This window comes from Camelus bactrianus, chromosome 10, assembly GCF_048773025.1.
Source record: "Camelus bactrianus isolate YW-2024 breed Bactrian camel chromosome 10, ASM4877302v1, whole genome shotgun sequence".
Lineage (NCBI taxonomy): Eukaryota > Metazoa > Chordata > Mammalia > Artiodactyla > Camelidae > Camelus > Camelus bactrianus.
Genome location: NC_133548.1, coordinates 68254024 through 68277617, shown reverse-complemented (window position 1 = coordinate 68277617; position 23594 = coordinate 68254024). Strand labels below are relative to the sequence as shown.

Below are 23594 nucleotides of genomic sequence, written 5' to 3'. Positions count from 1 at the left end.
CATGGGCCTAGCAAAGAGTGGGCACTCAAGAATTACTAACTAAATAAGGGAAGGCAATCAATGCAGCCAAATTAATGATTACAAGTAATTTTTTCAAAGTCATTTTGGGGTTTTAAATTAGTCCTGGAAGTCTCCTTGAGAAACAAATCAGAAAGTTGGTGCTAAGCACCAGGGACGCAACCTTAGAAAAACAGTTAAGAGCCTCCACTCCCTTGATTTGCTATTTTAATATTTTCAAATACTCTACAGGCACATAAAATTTTTTCAGACGTACTCTGAAATTATTAGAACAATAAAACAAATCATAGAATGTGTCATATTCTCACCGGTTCCTTCCCATCCATGGCTTCAAGCCAGAGTTTCCGATTAGCTTCTGAGAAGGCCTGCAACGTGATGATCCCATGCCTGTTAAAGCAAACATTTCATATATTTAATTTATTACTTTTATGCCTTGACACATTTATTACTTTTTAAATTCTTAGTTAACCATAAAAGTAAAATTTGAAGAAAATTCAGGAACGAGAAAAAAGAAATGAAGAGAAAAGAAGAAAGAGAAGAAAAAAAGAAGAAATTTTAAGAAATGAAAAGAAAATCATTAAGTGCTTTAAGTATAAGACCATCTGAAGGAGGCTAGTTTCAAACAATTTCCCCTGAAATGACCAAAAAGGATGACAGAGCTACATTCACTAAAGTTCAAAACCACCTAAACATTCCACAATATGAGAATAATTAAGATAATGACTCCAATGCGGTAAAATCTAGTCACTAAAAATAATTATAATGAGTATATAACAATACAGAAAGTCTTATATACCATAAGCAGTTAATTATTCAAAAGACACTAAAACCAAAGTGCTTATATATATAATAATCACATATCATAGTTAATACATTTGAAAACAACTGTCTCTCATGCACTCATTCTGAAAGAGTTACTTGAGGATGTACTTCAAGAAACAGAAATCAAAGGGGGAGAGGAAACCAATGTAAGAGAGAAAAAGATGAAGAATCTAGAAAAAGTGAAATTAAGCTAATGAACTGTGCAGGCTGTTCAGAAGATGAACAGAAAATTACAGGGCTCTGTGAAGAGGGGCATCAAGAAGGAAATCTCATTCAAATGTTGTGTGATTAAAAGTCCAGAATGAGTTAAAACTGTGATAAAAACATACATCTCTCATGTAAACAGGAAAGCAGTTCATTAGATTCATAGGAAAAGGAATAAATGTATTATATAGAAGAAGGTAATTTTATCTTGGAGAATATAAGCCAGTCTAAAGCACCAATAATCACAACAACCAATACTTATTGGTTGTTTACTGTGTGCCAGGCACTGTGTTGTAAGTCACATTTCCCTTATTATCTCATTTATTTGTCACAACCACCCTTTGATATGGGTACTGATTATCTTTGTTTTATAGATGAAACAACCAAAGTACAGAGGTTAACAGTGTGCTCCAAGGTTATATATCTGGAAAGTGTTGGGGAAAAAAAAAAGGGAAACCACTAATATGTTGGTATTTAAGAAAATATAAATATACATAAATATGTAAATATATACCAACAAAATACTTTCTACATAGAAAATCCAGAAGTTCCTACTACAAAACTACTAAAACCAATAGAGTTCAACCACTATGCTGGACATAGATTGATATATAAACAAATTTAACAGCCTTTCTATACCACAGTCTCAACCATAAAACAAGAGTGTCTACTAATGAAAAGAATTCTAATCAAAATTTCAATAAAAAGAAGATGCCCAAAAATAAATCTGAAAAAAAAATGTATAAAATCTTAGGGAGAGGTCAACTCTCCATTGATTAATTAATAACTCTAATAGAACTCCAGTCAAAAATCCCAAAGGACTTTCTGGAGAGAAAAGAAATTTAATAAACAGATCTATAAAGTGTAAGAACACAGGGCCAAAATAGCTGACCCGAGGTTTTGTTTTTTTTTTTTAATTTTAAAATTAAAAAAAAATTTTTTGTTTGTTTTTTATTTTTCTATTGAAGTACCATGAGTGACAATGTGTTAATTTCTGGTCTACAGCACAATGTCCCAGTCATGCATATACATACATATATTCATTTTGATATTCTTTTTCATTAAAGGTTATTACAAGATATTGAACATAGCTCCCTACACTATACAGCAGAAACTTTTTTAAAAATCTGTTTCTATATATAGTGGCTAACATTTGTAAATTAGATGTGGATACCTCTGTGCACCAGTCAAGCAACTTTACATCATCTCCATGGACGTTTACATTTAAAGACGTGTAAGAACGGCGCCTTGCCCTACCACATAGTTATAAGCTACAGTGTGTGTGAGCTATGGTATATACGAGTACCTACAGCACGTCACAGTGCCTTACATACTGTGTACACACACACCAACACACAGAGCTAGAGTATTCAGAAAAGTACGGTGGTAACGCAGGGGAAGAAAATAGATAACAGAATGCAACAGAGATCGAGAAGCATATCCATCCTTATTTTGTTTCCATTCTGCTTGCACTGAAGCAATAGAGGAGGAGAGCTAAATATTTCCCCTCGATAATAAACTTGAATGTACAACTTCTACATCTCTCCCAATACCCTATGGCTAAGAATGTCCAGAACAGTGTTTTGCACATGGTACGCACTGAATCTCACTGATGGAAGGAAGCTTATGGTATTTATAGCTGTATCATTTCTCAGAAGCAAGGCCAGTAGGTCTCAAAGTCATTAAACAGGCTGACCCAGGAGCCATGAACAATGCTACCAGGCTCCCTCATTGTGATGGGGACTCAGTCCACGACATGCACTTTCCTTGAATGCAGTCATTTTTATTGATTTTCCAGATTTTCCACTGAGCGACATTACTCTTTGGTAAGACTGTGTCTGATTTTTTTGGGAAAGCATCATGCAATACACATTTGTTGAACAAACAAGTGAAAGAATGAAACAGACATGCATACTGGTTTTTAAAGAGAGACTGAAAAGTAAGCACTTTAGGCTGCTTCCTATTTGTATCTGTACAGAGAAAGAAACAAATAATTTAGCTTATTAAAAAATGTAAAGTGGAAAGTTCAAACCTTTCAACTACTTCTATGTCAAAGCAGAATCGTTTGTCAATTGAATCCGTCTTTCGTCGGATACAGGATTTTAATTTAAACATTTCTGGCGAGCTAGTAACAAGGCCATTCTGAAACAAGAAACGGGGCACATTACTGACACGACGACAAGGTGAATCAACATACATTAAACACAGCATCTAAAGTTTCCATATTAAAATGCCAACTTAGAGTACAGTTTATATATTAGGATCATAATTACATCCTTTAAGTGTTTCTATAAATACAAAGACTTATGCCTAATGTTAACTGCCCGACTAATACATCAAACCATTTGTTATTAATCACATATACACGTTTTACTCAAAGAATTCTGTGCCGTGCCTGTCCAGTGCCCTTCAACATATCTACTCATCATGTTACCGTGTACTGTACTATGTCTGTGTGTTTGTACCAGAGCTGTCGAGTATTAAATGCTGGCTGCCTCAAAACCTCAAGAGAGCTACCAAAATAAGAAAGTTGTAGGAGCCACCTGCTATAGCGCTGTCACGATCACGCACAGCACGTGACTCCCCTGCTGGTAACCAACTGCTGGTCTCTGCTACTAAAACTAAAACCGAACCTCTTTGGACAGGATCCAGCACAGGCTTCATTCATAACTCTCTTCTGTACCTGAGATGCTAGTCAGTTTAAAGGGGAATATTTACCTAATGCCTGCTTAATTCCATGATCTTTGATGGCAAATCTCATACATTTATTAACAAAACTTTGACTGCCACAAAAACTGACAACACCTTTTCTTTCTTTCTTCTTCTTCTTTTTTTTTCAATGGAGGCACTGGGGATTGAACCCAGGACCTTGTGCACGCTCAGCACACGCTCTACCACTGAGCTGTACCCTCCCTCCGACAAACTCTTTTCTGATGAAACCTTTAGAGGAGAATCTAGGCATGATCGTAGCATTAATACTTTCCCATGATGGTAGCAATCTAAGGTCTCTTTTCCTCTAGTACGTTCTCTTTTACTCTATGTCTCTCAGTTTGAATAGTAAGACTCTAATGAATGCCCACGCACGGTTAAGTTTCTGCTGATGTACCTGAACATCTGAGTTAGGTCAACATTTACCTCTGCCATGATCTACACCATGATCTGGGTAAAATAATCTTTGAAATAACCCCCAGCTCTAGGATTCTTAGATGATGGCTCAGTTATCTAACTGGTAAGTTCAGCCGTTCGCCATGTTCGTATCTTAACTCACAAAAGGACTGTACGCTACACGGAATAAAGGTGCCTCAAAACCTTCCGCAGCACTTCCGCCAACAAAGTACACTTTGTTCTGTACTGTCTGCTACTCCTGCGAGACGTTCAGTGACGAATTTACTTTAGGGGTAAATAAGCACTTTCTTGTGAGTAATTTTGTTGGCCAGCATTTCAGAAAACAGTACACGGTGCAGAAAAGGAAGTGGCACGCGGGGGCAGACCCACCTCCAAGGCACCACTAGGAAGGAAGACGCAGACACCTTGAGCCTGGTCCAGCCGCCGACAAGCCTCTGCGGGCTGCTGGCCAACCAGCAGCACAGACAACTCTGCTGCCAGCGATGTGGGGGGACCCCAGCTGAGATGTCCCTACATTTAATAACGCTGCTTAGAAACATTCTGTGGCCAAACAAAAATCCCGGCCACGCTTTCATCAGTGTCATTAAAGCGAGAGAAACTTTTTTGACTTTCCAATTTTTAAAAATCGTGTGCATGTTTATTAGAAAAACAAGCACACAAGACTTTTTATTTGTTTGTTTTATTTCCATTAATTAAACAACAAGATCAGTTAAAAAAAAAAAACTCACCATTTTCCCACCGGATTTCATTTCTGAAACACTCATTGTAAATGTTTTACTTCCCTTATCATATGTACAGTAATGTTTTGTCCATGTAAAACCAAGTGGTCCTAATGTAAGGAAAGAAACATTACAGACTGTTAGTAAATGATTTGTAACAAGTTTGTACAGTTTTCAGTGCTCTGAAACACAAATGAGTGTTTCCATAGACCGTGCAAGTTGGGATTGTTAACGGCGAGTGAGGTCAGTCTGGTGTGAGAGTGGTGGAGGGTAGAGTGTCCTGCCATCAAACAATCCGGCTTTATTTGCAGTGTGGACACTCACTCTGTAAACTCAAGAGTTACTTTAGATCTGAACTGCAGTCATCTCATCTGTAAAAGTGATACACTTGTACCCCAGAGAGGTAGGAAGAAAGAGAAAGAATAGTCTGAGTTACTACAACAGGTCTCCTCACTTCTAGCTTCGTCCTCTATTCTCAGAACTGCCGGAAGAACCCTGCTAAAAATTTAGCCAGATCATTTCACCCCTTTGTTTAAAACTGTCCAGCATTTCCCACATTACCCCCAGATAAAAACTGAAGACCCCACAGGATCTGGCTCCTCATTACTGACCTTACTACCTTTTGACTCATACATTCTCCTCCAGCTACGCTGGTCCCCTGGCTAGGCTTTGAGCACAGCACATGCATTTCTACCCCAGGGCATTTGCACTTACTGGACTACTTTTCCTTCAGATAGCTGCATGACTTAGCACTGTCACTTTATGTCTTTTCTTAAATGTCACCTTTATAATATGGCGTTTTCTGTAGAGATATTGGACATCGCAACACCCACCTTGGTATTTCTCATCTCTCTTTCTTGCTCTACTTTCTTCTCAGCAGTTGTCACTGCTATGGCTAACATTTTACTAATTTATCCTATTTCTTGTTTGTCTCTGTCATTAGACGCTAAGGCTCTCTGCGAGCAGGAATAAGTGATGAACAGGGCCAGATATACAGTCATGGCTCAATAAAGATTTGATAAATAAATGAATCACCCATCTTTCTCTAAGACTTAAGTGACCATGGAGTTATTTTCTTTTACCACTAATCTGAAAAAAGGTGAATTCAAACTACAGCTTAAAATGAAAATAATTTCTACTCTTTGTATTAAAAGGATGTATGTGTACAATGCTCACTTTCTTCCCTGCCGCCCGTAAACATTGTGCATCCTTTTCCCACAGCACATCACTTGTCCTCCAGGACTCTTAACAACTGGATGCTGCTGCTTCCGGCACAGGGACGCATAATGAGTTCCACGTTGCCCCGAACAAGGCAGAAGACCTCCAGTTCTCCCATGGGGAAGCCAATCATCTGCACTCAAATGCCGGAGTGGGCTGAGGGGGCTGAAAACGGAACTGCTTTCCCATACAGCGTCTCCAGGTAGGGTCGCATCCTGCTTAACACCTGGATCTCTCTAGCCACAATTGTGCACAATGCCATTGCTGGCTCAGTTTTATAACCATATATCCAAAAGCCAGAAACTGAAATGGAAAAATGCAACTCTTGAGAAGAGTGTTTCATGAGCCATTTGAATTTTTTTTTCCTGTAATAACAGTGCCCTTGGTGTCATGTTTAGCCTTTCTACTTAAACCACTCCAGATTTTAAAATTACGGGGTGCAGCTCTATACTTGGTAATCACCAAGGATTATTGCAATTAACTTCAATTCTGTTTGGGGACCATTTCACTCTATAATACTTAACAATACTTGTCGGTAATTCTGTTACACGCAGTGCAAAATACTTAAAGGCTTAGAGCTGATTAGTGGAAAGTGGCTGGATGGAAATCCTCACAGTGACTTTACCACTTAGGAAGCGATTTATGAGGCAATATTAGCTATGATTTTTAAATAAAACTGCTGCAACACTCTGATGACATTTCAGACCCGAGATGCTCTTTCCTGCCTCCATCCTGAGTTCAGAACCTCATGCATTTAGTCTTTCCGTGTGTTGCGCACACATGTTGCTTTCTTTAAAGCTGCCTGGCACCAGCCCAGGGCAGATGTACTTAGGCAGGCAATTCTGAAGTCCTGGGGAAAAAAAAAATTCCAGGGAAATAAAATTTATTGCAGCTCTAAAGTTGCAAAAGAAGCCAAGTTTAATTGTCTTTCCCAGTAATCAGCTGTGGTCGCTGAGATGATGGTGGTGGAATGGGAGGGCGTTAACATTCACTGAACACCTGCTAAGGGCCAGCACTTTAGCTAGGAACCTTTAAAGTCAGACATTACATAGAACATTTTACATAGAAGGAAACAAAGCTTAAAAGCTGCAGATGGTACTACATTTTTCAACAGGGCATGGGGCTGGAGTCGTTCTTTTTAAAGCGATAATGTTTCCCAAGAGTTGTTTTGAGAATTAAATGAGATAAACACAAATTGCAAGACTGGTAAGGGCTCCCAGGAAGCACCGTAGCATGATCAAGCACTACTACTGATGACTGAGACGTTTTACACACATTACCTCTAATTCTTGCAACATTATCATGAGATCGGTATAAATACCCCTCTTTTATAAACGAGGAGACTGAGCTCAGAAAGCTGTTCACCCAGAATCACCCCGTTAATAGGCGGCACAGAATCCAGACATAGATCTGTCCGACTCGACCCCACGCTCTTCCTGGTGAAACTGAAGTCCACTGGAATGCAGTTTAACGTCTGCCTAGAGGTGGGCAGCACAAAACCCACAAATCCAGATAAAGTGGAGCTCTGTGTCCCAATGGCAATAGTCTGCTGCCGTCCCCGTTACATCCATGTCCATTTATCACTCAATTTACAGCCCTGATATTTACTATTGATCGCCGGCTGCTAATTGTGTGCGTCTGCCTGAGCTTTCCGCTCAGAACAAACACCCTGAAGCCACGCTCCTCATCTCATTTTCTGTCCCCGACAGAACTTACTCAGACAGCAAGCGCACAATCAATACGTCTTAGGGGGCTGGTCAGATTTCCTTACTATAAATGCTCTCGAAGATTCCAAGTAGAAAGGGCTCTGAATACTTGTCCCTCATAGAAAAATAATCCCAACAACATATAATCTCTTTATTTTTCTTTGTAAATCCCTAAGCGAGGGGAGAACAGTAACTGAGGATGAAAGGAGGAAGGAAGTATAATGGGGCAGAAGAACGCTTTTGAATGTGATGAATACATTCATTATGCTGATAGTGGTGATGGTTTTGTAGGTACACACATTTGGCAAAATTTATCAAACTGTACACTTTAACAATTTGCAAGTTACTGCATGCCAAGTGCACCTCACTAAAGCTATAGAGGTAACACAGGCAGATATTGAGAAAAATCAAGATGGAAACTGTTGTGGGACTGGGAAGGCAACATGATAAGAGAGGATGCTGAAAAAAAGAGGGGGGTCCAAATGTGAGAGCCCCGAATGCCCTGCACGGCCAGCGGCCATCACAGGAGAGGCACAACCGAGCAAGAACTGTAGAGGGAGATGCTGGAAGGTCTCTGAGAGTGGACTGAGGTGGACAAGCCTGGAGGTGAAGCGAGAACAGTTAGGAGGCCATTGCGAGGCTGTGGAGATGGAGGGAAGGTGTGGGTTCCAAGGTCACCAAGGAGGTAAAATGAACAGACTTGGACCCAGGCTACAGAGACACACCAGAGTTAAAGATTTACCTAAGCTTTGTAGTCTAAGAAGAGATGTTATCAATTAGAGAAACAGGAACCCTCAGGGAAAAGGTCAGTGCCACAGAGGGCTTCACGGTCAGATCAGACTGACTGAGAGGAGAAGTCAGATATCTCAGAACAAAACGTACCACCATCAGATAGGTGCATAAACACTGCAACTGGTCCAGCCATCCAGCCCCCAAATTATTAAAGGGTTTATGTTTATAGGTTGACCCAAAAGTCCAACAGTGAGGAACGGGTAAGCAAACCATGGCACCATCCAATGATGGACTACCAAGTAGGGACTGAACAAGACAGATCTGAATTTTGCTAGCTCATCCAAAGCTTTTTGGTTTAGAACAAGATACTGTACACCCACGCAGATTTTAGCAACTGTGTTAACACTTTGCGGTGGGGGGGGCGACCCTCGAGAAACAAAATATTATTGAGTTACAATGAACAAGAAAATCTTCAGGCAAGAGGACGGTGCTTCCATTAGATGCAGGTCTGAACAGATCTCACTGTCAACACAGTCTTCCACTCAGCAATATCCTTTACTGACACGAAACATGAGCTCTTCTCACTGCACCGTCTCACGCTGAGGCTGTCAAATCTGAAATAATTTTCCAGTATTCAAACATTTCCTTATAGCCCTGAGTCAAACCCATCTACCCCGTATGTGACCAAAGAATCGGTCCTCTTTCATGAAATTCTGCTGAAAGCTAATTCATTATACTCTAATTTAGACTAGACAGGCGGGTCATTAGATTTATCCTTTTAACATCTGAAAACAACAGGCTGGTCAAGGTAGGTAGTTATGAGACAGAAAATCCTGGAACTGGATTTCCTGAACCAGCAGCCCTCTACCAGACAGGCCAGGCAGTAATAAATGTTTGCTGAGTCTATTGGGATCAAATTCTTATTTGCTTGTATACAGCTAAGCAAATGAGCATCTCCTGGGCCTGTCAAATATAAAACGCAGTGGCATTTTAGTGATCATGTTGCATTACGTCAAAAAAACGCTCACAATCAACCCAATCTCTATAGCTTCCTCGTCTCAAACCCTTTAACTCTAGTATCATAGAACCAAAACAGTTTCACTGATCTACTGCCCACTGTAGGGAGACTCAGAACAGTGCTACACCATGCGGTCTGCGAGGCCCAAATGATGAGAAAAGGTACAGGAAGTGAGAATAATGATTTCAAAACTTTTACAGCAATCTGAGACGACTGCCAAGCCAAGCACATGATTTTGTGTTTTACAAAGACACTGGTCCATCATGGACTGGAAATAAAAGCAACTGTTCTTGTACCCCGCCAACAGTAAGAGGGAGTGTTAGGGCCTTCTGGTCTGAAATAGGGGCTCATTTAGTCAGACTGGTTGACAAGAAGAGGACCCCAGTTACAAGTCTGAATGGCTTTTTATTAATTTTTGTGCAAACAACCTTTTTACTGTGAGGCAGTTCTAACAGTGCTCTATTAGGTCTGATGCTTATTTCCAACATCAGGAAGTAAATAAAGGACGCCAATCTGACATTGTATAACTGCCAGTTTTACTCCTGAAAACGGACGGAGCACAGAATTAAATGAAATGATGCTGCCGGAGGGGAGAACCATCACCACCGTCACCAAGATGACTCCTCCTGACAAAGGCTTTGATTGTCAATCTCCTATGAAACTTTAAACTGAGATTAGCTATCCCAATTAAATTCTAAAACTGAACCCATGTTACTGTAGCTACCATCCGTGAAGACTGTAAGTTCAGTGATATACCCACTTAAAGCATCTGGGGGTGGAATGTGGGAAAACGTCCACACTTTGGTGGCGGTGGCTGGCGGAGCAGACTAAATGTGATAAAATTGTGGGGAATTTCAGTCTTCCCACTTGAAGGAAAAAACATTAACCAAGTCACATCTGACGGAAACAGAATATTATCAGAAGAGACGTTAACTTATGTCTTTGGGACTCACGTTTCTCCTGCACGTAAAGATAGCCTTCCATCGTCCACTGGCTGGGTGGCCTGTAATCCTGATTGGCAGATTTCATCCTCTGCATCAGCCGCTCCACCTCTTGTCGGGTGCTTTCAAAATTATTCCTTGTCTTAAGTAAATAAGAACAACAACAATTTCATTCATCGTTTTCTACCAGTTCTGAGGAACCACCAATATAATGTTTCAAAACTGCAGAGGGGGCAAAGGATGACGTTGGTTCTTTCAGGACTGTTCGCAACATCCACAACCCTCTACGCTGAGTTCCATGGTCTGATTGTGAATTGCTTAAGTGAGGTCTTTCTGAATGATCTTCTGCATGTTTCTCTTTGAATCTGTGAGTGTGTGTTTATGTCCTTCATTCTACCTCCCCCTCTAACATTATTACCTAGTGGGCAAATGACAGCTTTATAAATATGCAGTATCAATTAGAGTTTTATATTCCATAATACTTCAGGTAAAAAAGCATATACACAGGGACTTAGTTTCTTGAGGGGGGATTAAAAACAAATTAGATTCATATACTTTTGATATACGTGGCACTTATCAAGGAAAAAGTTCATCACCTTTATTCCAGACATGTTTTTGAAGAAACAGCACTTAGCTTGGTTTCCAGAAATTCTGACATAGTTACAAGAGGTCTATGCAGAAATTAACTCATAAAAATGAACAAGTTCCTGAGTTCTAACTGCTTGCATTGTAAGAAATAGTTTATTCACACGTTTACGTAAGGGAAGACATAGAAAGCATAAGGCTTTTCTCAATGAAAGTCAGTTCTGCACTGAAGCCACATTATCTCAACAAATATGCATTTGGAAACATAAAAATCATCACCACTCAACTCTAAGATTTTGTTCTGGCCTATAATAAAATACCTGAATATCAAAGTAAGTCAGGAAAGTTTTCTTGATTGCCACTTTTGCTATTTTTCTCTTTTAAACCCAAGGATCAGAATATTTTTTTCCAATTCCTTACCCCTCTCCTGTTCTCAAATCCCAGGAATCTTATTATAATTGCATTTAATACATAAATAAATCATAAAATACTTTGGATTTTATAATTTTCCCTTTTAGTATTTACCAAAGAAGCCCAAATGCATTCCATATTGAAAAACAACGGAATAAATTGCTTGTGAAAATTGATCCTCCTAAAAAAATCTAGGTTAAATAAAAAGCTAAAAGTCAAAACGCAAGTCGGATAAATCCAATTACATGTTTCTCACGGGGCACGCCGATTCCATAGTTCTATTTGCTGAACATCCCTACAATGGCAAGAATCAGATAAGCAGTGAAAGGCAAGCTTTTTATAGACAATTAAGTAAAACCTTCACAAATTATTTTAGCTATAGAGACAGTCAGGGTTTCAGAAATAACTACATTTACACAAAAGCCTCAACAATTGAGATTTTGTTATATGTCACATTTGATAAAGCAGAAATGGACTGGCTAACCTTTTTGTAAAATGTAACTGGTACTCAGAATCTGTAAATCAGAATTTGTTTAATTACGCAATCAGATATTCAAAGGACTGATGAGACAACTTCACAAAATAAACCTTGATAGAAGTAGACAGAATGTTTGTAAATAATTTCTCCCTTAAGCTTTCAAGCAGCTATTATGAATGCATACTTTCAACCAGCAGTTAGAAAAGAACTTTTAATAAATGTATTAAGTGGCTTTTCAAAATGAGTGAGGTTTTACTGTACTTGGATAACTTTCTGAAAGACTCCAAGGTTTGGCTGGGCCGTAACTCACTGCCCTGTGACCCCCCCCCCCCCCCGGTTCCGAAGGACAGCGGTGAGGATAGGTGTCTTACATTCTGCAAGTTGTACTGCAGCTGCTGCTTATACGGTGCAAATTCCTGGGCGAGTTCATATCCCTCGTGGTAAAAAGTGAATAGACCCTGAAGGAAAGACAAAAGCTGCAAAAACAGAGAGAAATAAGAAACCATGACAACACGTTTTTCAAAAAAGATCTTCGTCAAATGTAATAAATGAGAGAAATTATCCTGCATTCGAATCCCTCAAGCTAATAAATTTTGAATCGCCTTAGCCAAGTAGGCACCAGAATCATGCACATGAAACAGAAGCCACGGAAGCTCATTTTTGCTTTCTCATTGGTAGGCAGTGATTTAATTTTTAAGTCCTGTCATGGACGGTTGTCATGTTAACGACTCTAATATTCAAACACCTTGACAAAATTTCCAGGAGAGAAAATTAACGGGGAAAAAGATGAAGGTAATGCAGGTCCTACCCTAGAAGAGCTTCTGATCAAAACAGGGTAATAAAACATGCGCAGATGTGAGAAGACTAAACCAGCAAGTTAGAAATAAGAAGTACCCAAGGGAAGGAATAAGGATTTGGTCAGATGAAATTAAGGGAAACATCACAAGGTGGCAGTGCTGATTCGGGTATTAAACTGACAACATTTTAGTAAGTAGTGGGGAGAACTGAAAACGGAGGGAAAAGGTAAACAAAAACCTGGAGCTAGACACAGATTTTTCATGTAAGAGTTATGAGTAAAATCTTTTTTAGGAAAGCACAATTTCTATGACCCCAGCCTTCTAATCCAAAATTCATATGCAATTATTTATGATCTTATTTGCAATGTGAGAACAGTTCTCCATGGAGTTACAGAACACAGTTGTTTATATGAAATAAACTATAACTGGAAAATAATGTTTAATTTTTTTTCATCTAATTCACTGGGATTTTATTCCACAGACATGTCCACCAATTCAATCTCTTTCGCAACTTCCTCCTATAATAAAGTTAGAAAATATTTTTGAGACTTGGCTAATGTCTAATTCAAAAAACAAAGTATGTCTGTAAACTATTATTTTAAAGTTAAGGAAAAAACACAATTTGAAACCATTTTCATATGTGAATAGCATCCCGTCATTTCCTGTGTCTGGGGAAGGAGGAGGGTTCAGCTAAGGACCAGTTGGTATGTGTGTTATAATTTCCAACAGATAAATACTGGTTCTACCTGAAAACAATGACCTAATGCTTTTCTTCCTAAAGTCTACTTCTTGCAAAACAATGTTCATTTCGGGAAGCATACACTTTCAAATTGGTTTTCTGCTGTTATATTCTAAAGAATTTCCTTCTCTTGTTCAGCCGGTCCTGATAATGTGCCAAAATGTATCGCTTGCAAATTTTAGAATGATTTTACACTGTCAATTTTATATCAACTGATCATTATTATCAAAACTACTCAATAGCTTACACTTTACTAAACGGACGCTGCATTTGTTAAATCATCCAAGAATTTAGGATACGCAGTCTGCATATATTGTGGCCCAATTAAAAAGAACTGTATCTTAAAACAGGATTAAAAATACCATGAATTAACTGAGGCTTGGATATGTAGATTTGGAGGATTTTAGAGACAAAATAAGAAAACACTTTTGAAGGATTTAAGCAACAGTAGCCTTCTACATACCTGAAGAATAGTTTATGAAGCTGTTAGGAAGAGCATTGTTTCATGTTCTAATGTCTATAATTATTCCACAATTAAACTGTCTCTCATTAGGAACTGGATGCCATGAAAGAAAGATGCTAATATCATGCTAAGTACAATGAATTTAACTTATAAAGAAGACACTTTAAGAACATCTGTAATAAACATTCCTATAAAACACCCGATTCCCTGAGATGCATCTCCTATTGGCAACTTCTAGCAGAATTCACATTTGTTTAGTAGCAAACAAGTAGGTTTTAATCTCACACTGCAGGCTGGGCACCACTAGGGAAGTACAATTCTTTGGGAGGTACAAAAAACTATATACAAACAAGCACCACCTTTTGCTCTTGTTCCGTATCTACTCCAGAAGCGGCATTTGGGAAAGTTTAATGAAGACAGCACTATGAAATAACTGCCTCTAGATGGCAGCAACGTTCAACGTTTCTAGTCCATTTTCGCCTCAACAAATATAGGATGCTCAATCAAGGGAACTTAATTTTCAAGCCTTAACTTTCAAGCCTGAAAATCTTTTAAGAACTGCATTTCCCCCGTGCCACATTCTTTGCTCAATCTGCCTGAGTGGGTGGAGTGGTGGGGAAAAGTCTACTGTCTCGGCTTACCTTCGAGTAAACCTGACTTTTAAAATAGTAACAATAACTACAAACTACTGGATAGATTAGGTTTTATTATTAAGAAAGTCACTTTTATCATCAGGAAAACTCATACAGCGCTTTGTTATTCCCAAGGGTCTTAGAATCAAATGACTTTGCCACTCCGACAACCTGACCAAATGTAAAAATTGACACCACACTTACACAGATAAATAATCATTTAGCAAAACCCATTACAAGTCAGCAGAGGGACAACTATTCATAATTTCCCAGCCCACTGATCACCAGGTTTCAAGCCTTCAGGGCCCACAGTGACCAGGGATACTGTGAAGGGCAGAGAAGAGTGAAAAGGGGGTTTAGGGGTAGCAGGGGGTGAGGGGAAGAACTCCAGAGCAATCTGGAGCAAGTCCAGCGATTCCAGATGACCGTTGCCCAACCTGAGCAGAACAGCTGGGGCAATCAGCACAGCGGGACCCTGGCACAAATAAACCTATGCATCGGTGGAAGGGAGCTGAGAGTCTAGAAATAAATCATGCACCTATAAATGAGTTTATTTTCAACAAGGGTGCCGAGTAATAGGTAAAGAACAGCCTTTTCAGCAAATGATTCTTGGACCACTGGATAGCCACGTGAGAGATGGAGCTGGACACCAACTTTCCCACAGACAAAAGCCAGCTAAAACTGCATAAACTGAATGGTACGTGCATTACATCCCCAAAAGCCTATTTAAAAACGAAAAAAAAAACTTCCCATACACAGAGCATCATAATGCACTAAAAAAGGTCAAAATCCTATGTAGACGTCTATGTTTGGCCACTGAAATTTCTAAGAAGACTGGAGATGTGGGCTAAAGGCACCATCAGTTTTCAGCCTGTACAGGCAGCCAGACCACACCCTGCAGTCCGCGCTCCCTTCCTTGGAGGAAGCAGGGAGAAACGCCTCCGAGGGGAGCCTCGGGACGGCCACGAGTGCTTTCAGTCTGATGCCTAGAGGTTCAGAGTTTACTGAATGGGAATGGAAAAGTATCAAAATCTAACCCAATAAATGAGAAAACCAAGAAAAGGAGAGAGCCAAGGATGGAAAGTGGTCAGTCAACTGCAGCCTGGGGGGACAACTTTTAAAAGAGGATGCTGAACGAAGAATGGATGAATGAACAGAGAAGAACACAGAGTCAACTAATGTAAAAAGCCAAAGCTTTTGAAGCCTGGCTATTAACTGCATCAGCAGTGAAGACTCCTCAGAGTTCCTGAAGGTGGATTTCTAAGATTTCCAGGGGATGGAATTCAGACAAAGTGGCCAGAGGTACACTTCTGTGGTAAATGAACAAGGCAATGAGGAACAGTCAGCTTGTCCTTTCAACTAAACTGGGAACGAGGAGGGTCACGTGGCCGCCGAGGTGATGAGGTCCAGCAGACGCTACCTTTAGACCAGGCCTTGACATGATGCGTTTCTAAGGTGACGTGTGAGGGGACGAGGCAGCCAAACAGACAAAACGCGTTCTTCTTACTTGTCCACGATTCTACTCCTCATCTAACTGCTGCTGCAAGGTTCAGATTCTCAACAGCAGTATCTCAAACTAAATCAAAGGCCAACATAGTTTTTATTTAAAAATATGCAACCTGAGCAGAGCATCACAGTTTCATTTTTATAGAATGATTGCACTTTGGTTTTCAGCAGGATAGAAAGTTAACCTTTAGTAATACATTTTAAAAAAAAAATGACATGGTCTTATTTTTCCACTTGAATTTACCCTAAATTAAATTTTCTATGTTAGAGCTAACCAACAAAGTTGAGAAAGGGCACAAAAAGCTTTAACTGTCAAGACCTGAAGGACTATACGCTGCCTGAGCGACTTTTTTAACTTAGTAAGTAGCTGTTGTTCAGTCTTGAAATGATTCAAACTGCTTTGGAGAATGCAAAAAAAAAAAAAAAAAAAAAGCTCTTTTCATGTCCTTCATTATACAGTAAGCTAAAGAGCCTTACCTCAAATTTTCTTCTGAAAATGATTTAAAATTAAACTTAGCAGACTAAGAGAACGGTATGAAAAGCAGTGTGCTTTACGTTTATATGTAATAGTTTATTTTCATTTTTATATTAATTGTAAATATAACATGAGAAGATTAAAATATGAAAAATGTAATACTCTAATATAAAAACGTTCCTAGAGAATTTAAGTGTATATTTTTGAAGCACGTTAAAACTGAAAATGTGTTTTTGAAAACGCTAGTGTCTGGCTTTGAAGCCATACTAATAAACGTCATATCTAGTGCTAACAGCCCACGTGAGAGCTCACAGTAGCTGGTGCCCAGCTGATGCTAATGACAAACCAGGCACTTTCTCTGCGCATCACCCGCATGGGCTGAGCCTCACCAGGATCCTGGGAACTGCATACAATTTTTATACCCAACTGACAGATAAAAATCTCAAGCACACGGAATTTGAAAAGCAGGCCAAATCTACACAGCTTTAAGACTGGAGCCAGATTCCATCTTATTGCCACTCAGCCATTATACTTCTGTCTCTACATGGGAAGACAGGAAGAGAAAGATGGATGGGAGAGCAGATGAATGAATGGACAGATACGTGCACTGACCTGATTACCTTTACCCAGGTAGAGGTCACTCTCTTATTTTCTTCTTCTAATTTTAAAGAATTAAAATTTGCTAGGGTCATCCATTTTATTTGGTCGGAGCAAGTAGTAAGAAGAACGAATTTTTGTAAGCCAGCAGTCATCAAGGCAGTAGGTGGTATGAAACAGCGACTTCAGACCCGGGTTCTGGATTCCTGACTCTCCCCCTCCTTAGGTTTGTGACCTCAGGCAACTAATAATCTCTCTGTGACTTAAGGTCCTCATCTGGAAGGGTAATAACTACCAGTAATAAAGCCGTGGTAGGGTTCACGTGAGAGAACACAGAAAACACAGGACACATCGCAGTTGCTCGCAAAACAGTAGTTCCAACTAAGCATGTTCAAAGGATGTCATCAAAATGTACACAAAGTGTACCTGAATGAACCATAAGGGAGTGAATGCATAAAAAAGATTCTTTTGGTTTTCTGAGCCACAAACTTTCATGTACCATAACTGACTTCTGACACAATGGGGCTCAAATCTGAGGAAGCCGTTCACCCTCAGCTACTTCTCAAGCTTTTTCTCCCAGTCCCTGAAAATTCTCATAAGCTCCGGGCAACTCTGAGAGGTAAGAGGATCTCACAGTCAAGAATCAGGAGATGCCGTTTCTGCCTCTCTGATCTCTTTTTCTCCATTACAGACCTGAACTCACGTATCTTGTTGGCAAATCTGAAAGGATGCAAGCTAGCACTGCCGGACAGAAACACACCGTGAACCACAAACGCAAACCAACGTGGAATTTTACATCTTCTAGCAGTCACATGGGACAAAAATGTAAACCAAGTGAAATTTAACATTTTATTTGACATAATATATTCAGAAGATTATCATGTCAACATGTAATCAACATAAAAGAGGTTTTAATGGGATATTTCACATGCTTTTTTGGTGCCAATTCTCTGCAATCTTGTACATATTTACACTTACATACATCTGAATCTAGACTTGTCTCATCTGAAGGGTCTGACAGTCACACACAAGTAGTTGCTACCACGCTGGAGAGCACACACAGGGCTAGCGATCACAAGTTAGCTGCCATCACTGTCTATGTAGAATGTGGTAAACAGGGGGAAAAGGCCATTAAAATCATAGCAAATGGAGAAACGGGTCTTAAAAGGCTGGCTTTCTGTATATTCTAAATAATAATAACATTATTTATAAAAAAAAAAAAAAACCCTCTCTTTTACCACGTATTAGACCCAGCTTCTCCTTGAATAATGACACTCTAAGAACATTTATTCCTAATACCGCCTGAATAATCTGCAGAAGTTTTATCACAAGTACAGGTGACCCTTCAACAACTCAGGAGTTAAGAACGCCGATACCTACACACACACACACACACACACACACACACCCATTGAAACATTTACAGTCCAGCCTTGGTATCCGAGGTTCTGCATTTATGGATTCAATCTACCAGTGGACTTAGTATTTACTGAAAAACATCCACATGTAAATGGGACCCACACAGTTCAAATCCATGTTGTTCAAAGATCAACTGTAGTAGGATCTTGACATTGACTGAAACAATGTAAAATTACCTCAAATGATCATCATAAAGAATGTCATTTACTGGGAATCTCCAGGACTACTTATATTTCCTACTTGATATCTTACCATCCGTATGAGATGAGTTGCACCCCTAAGATATTTTGCTTTACCCCAATGCTTCTTTGTTAAATAAATCTCAGCTAAACCAGAATAGACTGCTCCATTTCTGCAATACGAAACAGGAATGCAACAAGAATTGGATTTCTGCAGGAAAAAAACTGGAAAGATATTAAAATATCCTTGTGTGTTTTTATGTTTATAGCTCCTGGGAGCTTTGGTTTTCAAATTTTAAAAGCTTTTTTCCTCCAAATTAATTTGCAAGCGCTTAACCTACAGAGCAGCACGCCCGTGTTTCATTGCTCCCATTTCTACCCTTCTCATCACTGGGGTGGAAGTTAAGTAAAACCGCACGGATGAGACTTTGCGGCTGGAAATGAGAACGAGACTAAACTGACAGTGCTATTTGGTTTGGCCAGACGCTCTAATAGGAAAAATACAGCAGCCAGGAAAATATTTTGGAAGAAGGACAAATTTAACATCGACCTTGATCGTGGTGTCACCAGAAAGGCATGTATTAGAGAAGATTTATCAGACCATCCCAGTTTGGGAGACGGTAGAGGGAAGGAAGAAAATACACTTCAAGTGAAGGGTAGTTTTCACTTTTCTACCCATATTATCACATGAATTCATAAATTCTTATCATTCCTTCAGTCACCTGTGAGCCAACAGTTTTACAGCCTTTTCCTTACATACCTGATGCCATCTTACAGAACGGTCTAGTGCACTGTTCCCAGACAGGATGGGCTATAAAAAAAGGCTTAGATGGGGAAACAGGCTGCCTGCATGCCTCTCCAGGTGAGAGAGAGGTGCCACAGGTGCGCAAGGACCATCCCAGATGCGAGGAAGAGCTGCCCAGCAGGTGAGCACAGCCTCCGAAGGGAAGGGGAACGGATAAGGAAGTCGTATGTAGGAAAACCATCCGAGTTGGAAGCGATGGATACTCTGACCAAGAGCTAAAAGCCAGAAATTCCAGGGGGCAGGCTGTAAGGAGAAAGCTTGCTGCACGGAGAGAGGCCTGAAAACCACGACAGGAGTCAGAGGCAGGACTTTCCCCACGACCAGGGAAGTAGGGGTTTTAAGTCTCAGTCATCTTCCTTGAAGAGGGGTTGCTGGGCTGAGCCGTGGTCCATGAACCCCAGATGAGTTTCAGAAAGCCCCCTAAGAAAGCATCAGCTAAGTAAGAGGTTATCAATTCATCTTTAGGGGTTGAAGGACTTCGCTGTTTGGCAAACAGAGCCCTGAGTCAAGACTGTCATCTCGAACAGAGGGTACAAGATCCCTGAGCCTGCGGTGTGGCCTCCAGCTCCTTAAATCCTTCTAGCTGGAGGGCTCGGCTTAGAAGCTTGCCAAGTGCCCAGGAGAGAGTCAGGTGGCTCCAGCGAGAGGGAAAGGAGCCAAGCAGAGGGGCCGCGGGCCAGGCAGGGGCTGGTAGCTCTTCCCAGCCTCGGCTCTGTCTCAGTCTCCCGTCATCTTCAGGGAACCACTGATGGGTTTTCATAAGGAGATGACCTGTTCAAATATATTTTAAAATGTATCTTCCCTTCTCCCCATCACCTCCACTAAATAGGAATAGGGTATTTTATTTCCCATTATAAATAGATTCTTAATAAACTGGCACAGGAAGAACAGTATGGCTTGAGTGGTGTATTTGATTACTCGTGTGTTTTACTGTCGCTTACCCTGTCAGCGCACGGGAACTCAGCACCACAGGTGAACAAGATTGTCCTGACTACGGACTTGCCCTTGCTCATCACAGAGGATACCTCACGGAGATGCCCAGTCGGGCAAACCTGTAACGTCTCAGGGTAGCACTCGGGGAAAAAAATGCTAAGAAAACGAAGTAAGCTTATAAAGACCAGCCAACCACCTGTTCTTTTCTGTAATGCAGTTTACATTAGGGAATCCATTACTTTTTACCCTGACTTGGGAAAACAAATGACTTCATTGGAAAGTCAGGCAGGTCCCAGCCTCGCAAGGAAGCGGGGTGGAACAATGGAAGAAATGCAGCCTTAGCCTTTCTTCCTTCAACTAAAGGTTTGGTAAATGAATCACCTTAGTGGTGAGGTGTAGCCCCTTAGGTGTACGTAATAAACACGCTTTTATTTTTAAATTTAGGTTTTTTAATCAACAGGCCATTTTTCAGAGCAGGTTGAGGTTTACAGAAGAACCGAGCAGAAATGACAGCGTCCACACCCAGCCCCTTCGCTCCTACCCCCCCCCCCGTTTCCCGTTAACTAACATCTTGCGTTAGTGTGATACCGTTGTTACAGATGATAACTCGATACTGACACATCGTTAAAATTCAGTTAGATTAGCGTTTACTCCTGGAGCCGCGCATTCTATGGGTTTTGACGAATGTGTGAGGACAATGGCGTGTAGCCACCATTAGTTTCACCGCCCTGAGGTGATCTGTGCTCCACCTACTCACCCTCCCCCACCCCTCTCTCCTTTCATTTTTTAAAAAAGTCATAATTCTCAACAGAAAAACACTGCAAATTTTGCTCCACAAGAGGTGCTGTAACCCACCGATTTTACAGGCAAAACGAGTCTTACCGGCTCAACGAATTCAAACTTCTTTTTTTCCTGAACCTCTTGAATTTTGAAGACATACTCGAGCGATGCTTCGTAGAAGTTCTGATGCTCTCGGTCAATCTGCGTATCCGCCTAAACAGCACAGAAAGGCAAATCAGGCCACAAGGGGTGGCTACTGAAGCTTCTGTGTTAGAGAGGGGCTCAAACCCTGTTCTACTCTGAAACCTTCTTGCAAAATGAAGTTCTATCAAAAAAAAAGGTTGCCTATAGCAATTACTATGTCTTGGGAATACAGGGACTAGGAAAACACAGACTCTGCCCACAAGAGCTTATTATGTACGGAGTGGGAAGAAGAAAAACACATACACATACACGTAGTAAGCATACAACACTCATTACATTAAAAATTATTATAATAAAGGTCTATAAGTATATATGAAAATCTATGGGATCACAGAAAAAGAGACTAAATTCTGGGGAAGTTGAACCTTAAGATGAGTAACTGGCTATGTATGGTCAAAGATAAGAAAGGAGTCACTCCCGTGAAAAAGAGGCATGAAAGAGTGACAGAGTCTGGCTTCAGAGTAAGTGGAGGTTAAGGAGAGAGAAGCAAGGTTGGAATCACATTATCAAAGATCTTGAAAACTGCGTAACGCTTAGATTCTAACTGAGGGAGAATCATTTGAGAATATTAAGCAGTGGGGCCACAGCATAAGGTGGCTTACAACACTACTGGTACCAGAGCCGCCCGAATGCAGAGGTTCTAACCACGGAATCCTGCTGCATCAACGCCAGGCGCGCTCTCGTCCCTCCTCCCTGCCCACCATCGGCCTCGGATGCTGTCTTTAAAGCTGATTTTGGTTCAGAGCAGGGAGACGTGATTTTACTTTTTTTGTCCAGCGTCACACTCCTCACTGCCGGCTGAGATTACTAAAAGCAGATGAAAAGAATGGGCTCTCCAGAATACTAAGTATATGCCAACAACAATTTGGGAACAGAACACTGCTTTGCAGCCATTTTACAACGATAATTTAGCAAACAAAAGCTTAAAAAAAAAAAAAGATAAAATGAGGTTTGCTGGGTTGGACTTCACAGCATCGTAAAACTTCATTTGAAAGAAAGACCTTTAAAAATAATTACATATACTTACGACTTACTATGCAATTATTTATACAATTTAAAATAGCCCAATATTATGAGCAACTCACGAGGGATTTTCAAACTTGAGAATTCCAAGTTTCTAAACTAATATATGAGAAGCACATTTAAATTGGACCAGGTAGGAAATTCGGACCAGAAGCTTCTCAGCACCCACAGTCAGTATTCCACGCAAATCATATATATTTCCTTTTTACCACTGCTGAGAGGAACACACTATTTATAGAACACATGGTACGGAGGTAGTCTGCTAAAAAATGTTTTTAACAGTTGGCTCTCTCATGGACGGGGGGAGCCTGATCTGCAGTATTTGCTGCTTTCTGTGATATAAATATTCCCCAAATAGCCAGTTCCAAACCACAAACCCAACATCACTGAATGAGGGATGAGAAAGAAATGAGAAAAGTGGGCTCTCCAAGAGAAAGCTCCAGTACAGCCCTGGGTGTAAAGGATGCAAGAATATTTTCAGCCTCAGAGGCAACAGTCTGTTCCACAAGTTATTTCTGAAGCTTTCATTTACTTTAAAAGATAAAGTCACTGTGTCAACTGGCACATGGGAACAAACCAGAAAGCTGAGATACCTTTCGAGCCTAAAATGAACCTAACTGGTGAGAGCAGCTCCCTATGCCGAAACCGTCTGTGCAAACAACATGGTTCATTTGAACACCCGCTTTCTTTCTGGGAGTCTGGAATTTGGGCACATGACGAGTAGAGGGTGCCTATGCAACCAGCCCCCAGTAGAAACCATGGGCACTCAGTCTATGAATGTTTAGTAAACATTTCACACATATTGTCACAACTCGCTCCTGGGGATTAAGTCCTGTGTGTCTCCCCTGGGAGAGGATTCTCAGAAGTTTGTGCCGGCTTTTCCCCAGAATTCACCCCATGCATCCTTTGCTGATGTTCCTTTATGTCTTTTTACTGTGATAAATCCTGGCTGTGGGTCCTCCGAGCAAATCACCAATCCTGGGGGTGGCCTTGGCAGCCTCTGACATAATTATCTGCCATGCACAATCCCATCGCATGCAAGGGACAGGGGGTGGCAAAGAACG

The 23594-nt window shown here is 40.5% G+C and overlaps 1 protein-coding gene across 7 annotated transcripts in view; it reads right to left on the bottom strand.

Annotated features, from left to right (window-relative positions):
• ARHGAP42 (Rho GTPase activating protein 42) overlaps window positions 1–23594 on the bottom strand; it is a 251314-nt gene that overhangs the window by 43511 nt on the left and 184209 nt on the right. For all 7 annotated transcript variants that reach the window (XR_006721255.2, XM_010973325.3, XM_074372929.1 and 4 more), the window contains 6 exons: window positions 21406–21516; window positions 12350–12454; window positions 10517–10646; window positions 4899–4999; window positions 3077–3186; window positions 327–405 (listed from right to left, as the gene is read on the bottom strand). Coding sequence is in view for 6 of the 7 variants with exons in the window: in XM_010973325.3 (XP_010971627.2) it covers window positions 327–405; window positions 3077–3186; window positions 4899–4999; window positions 10517–10646; window positions 12350–12454; window positions 21406–21516 (636 nt within the window). In the remaining variant the exon portion in view is untranslated. The remainder of the gene's footprint in view (window positions 1–326; window positions 406–3076; window positions 3187–4898; window positions 5000–10516; window positions 10647–12349; window positions 12455–21405; window positions 21517–23594) is intronic.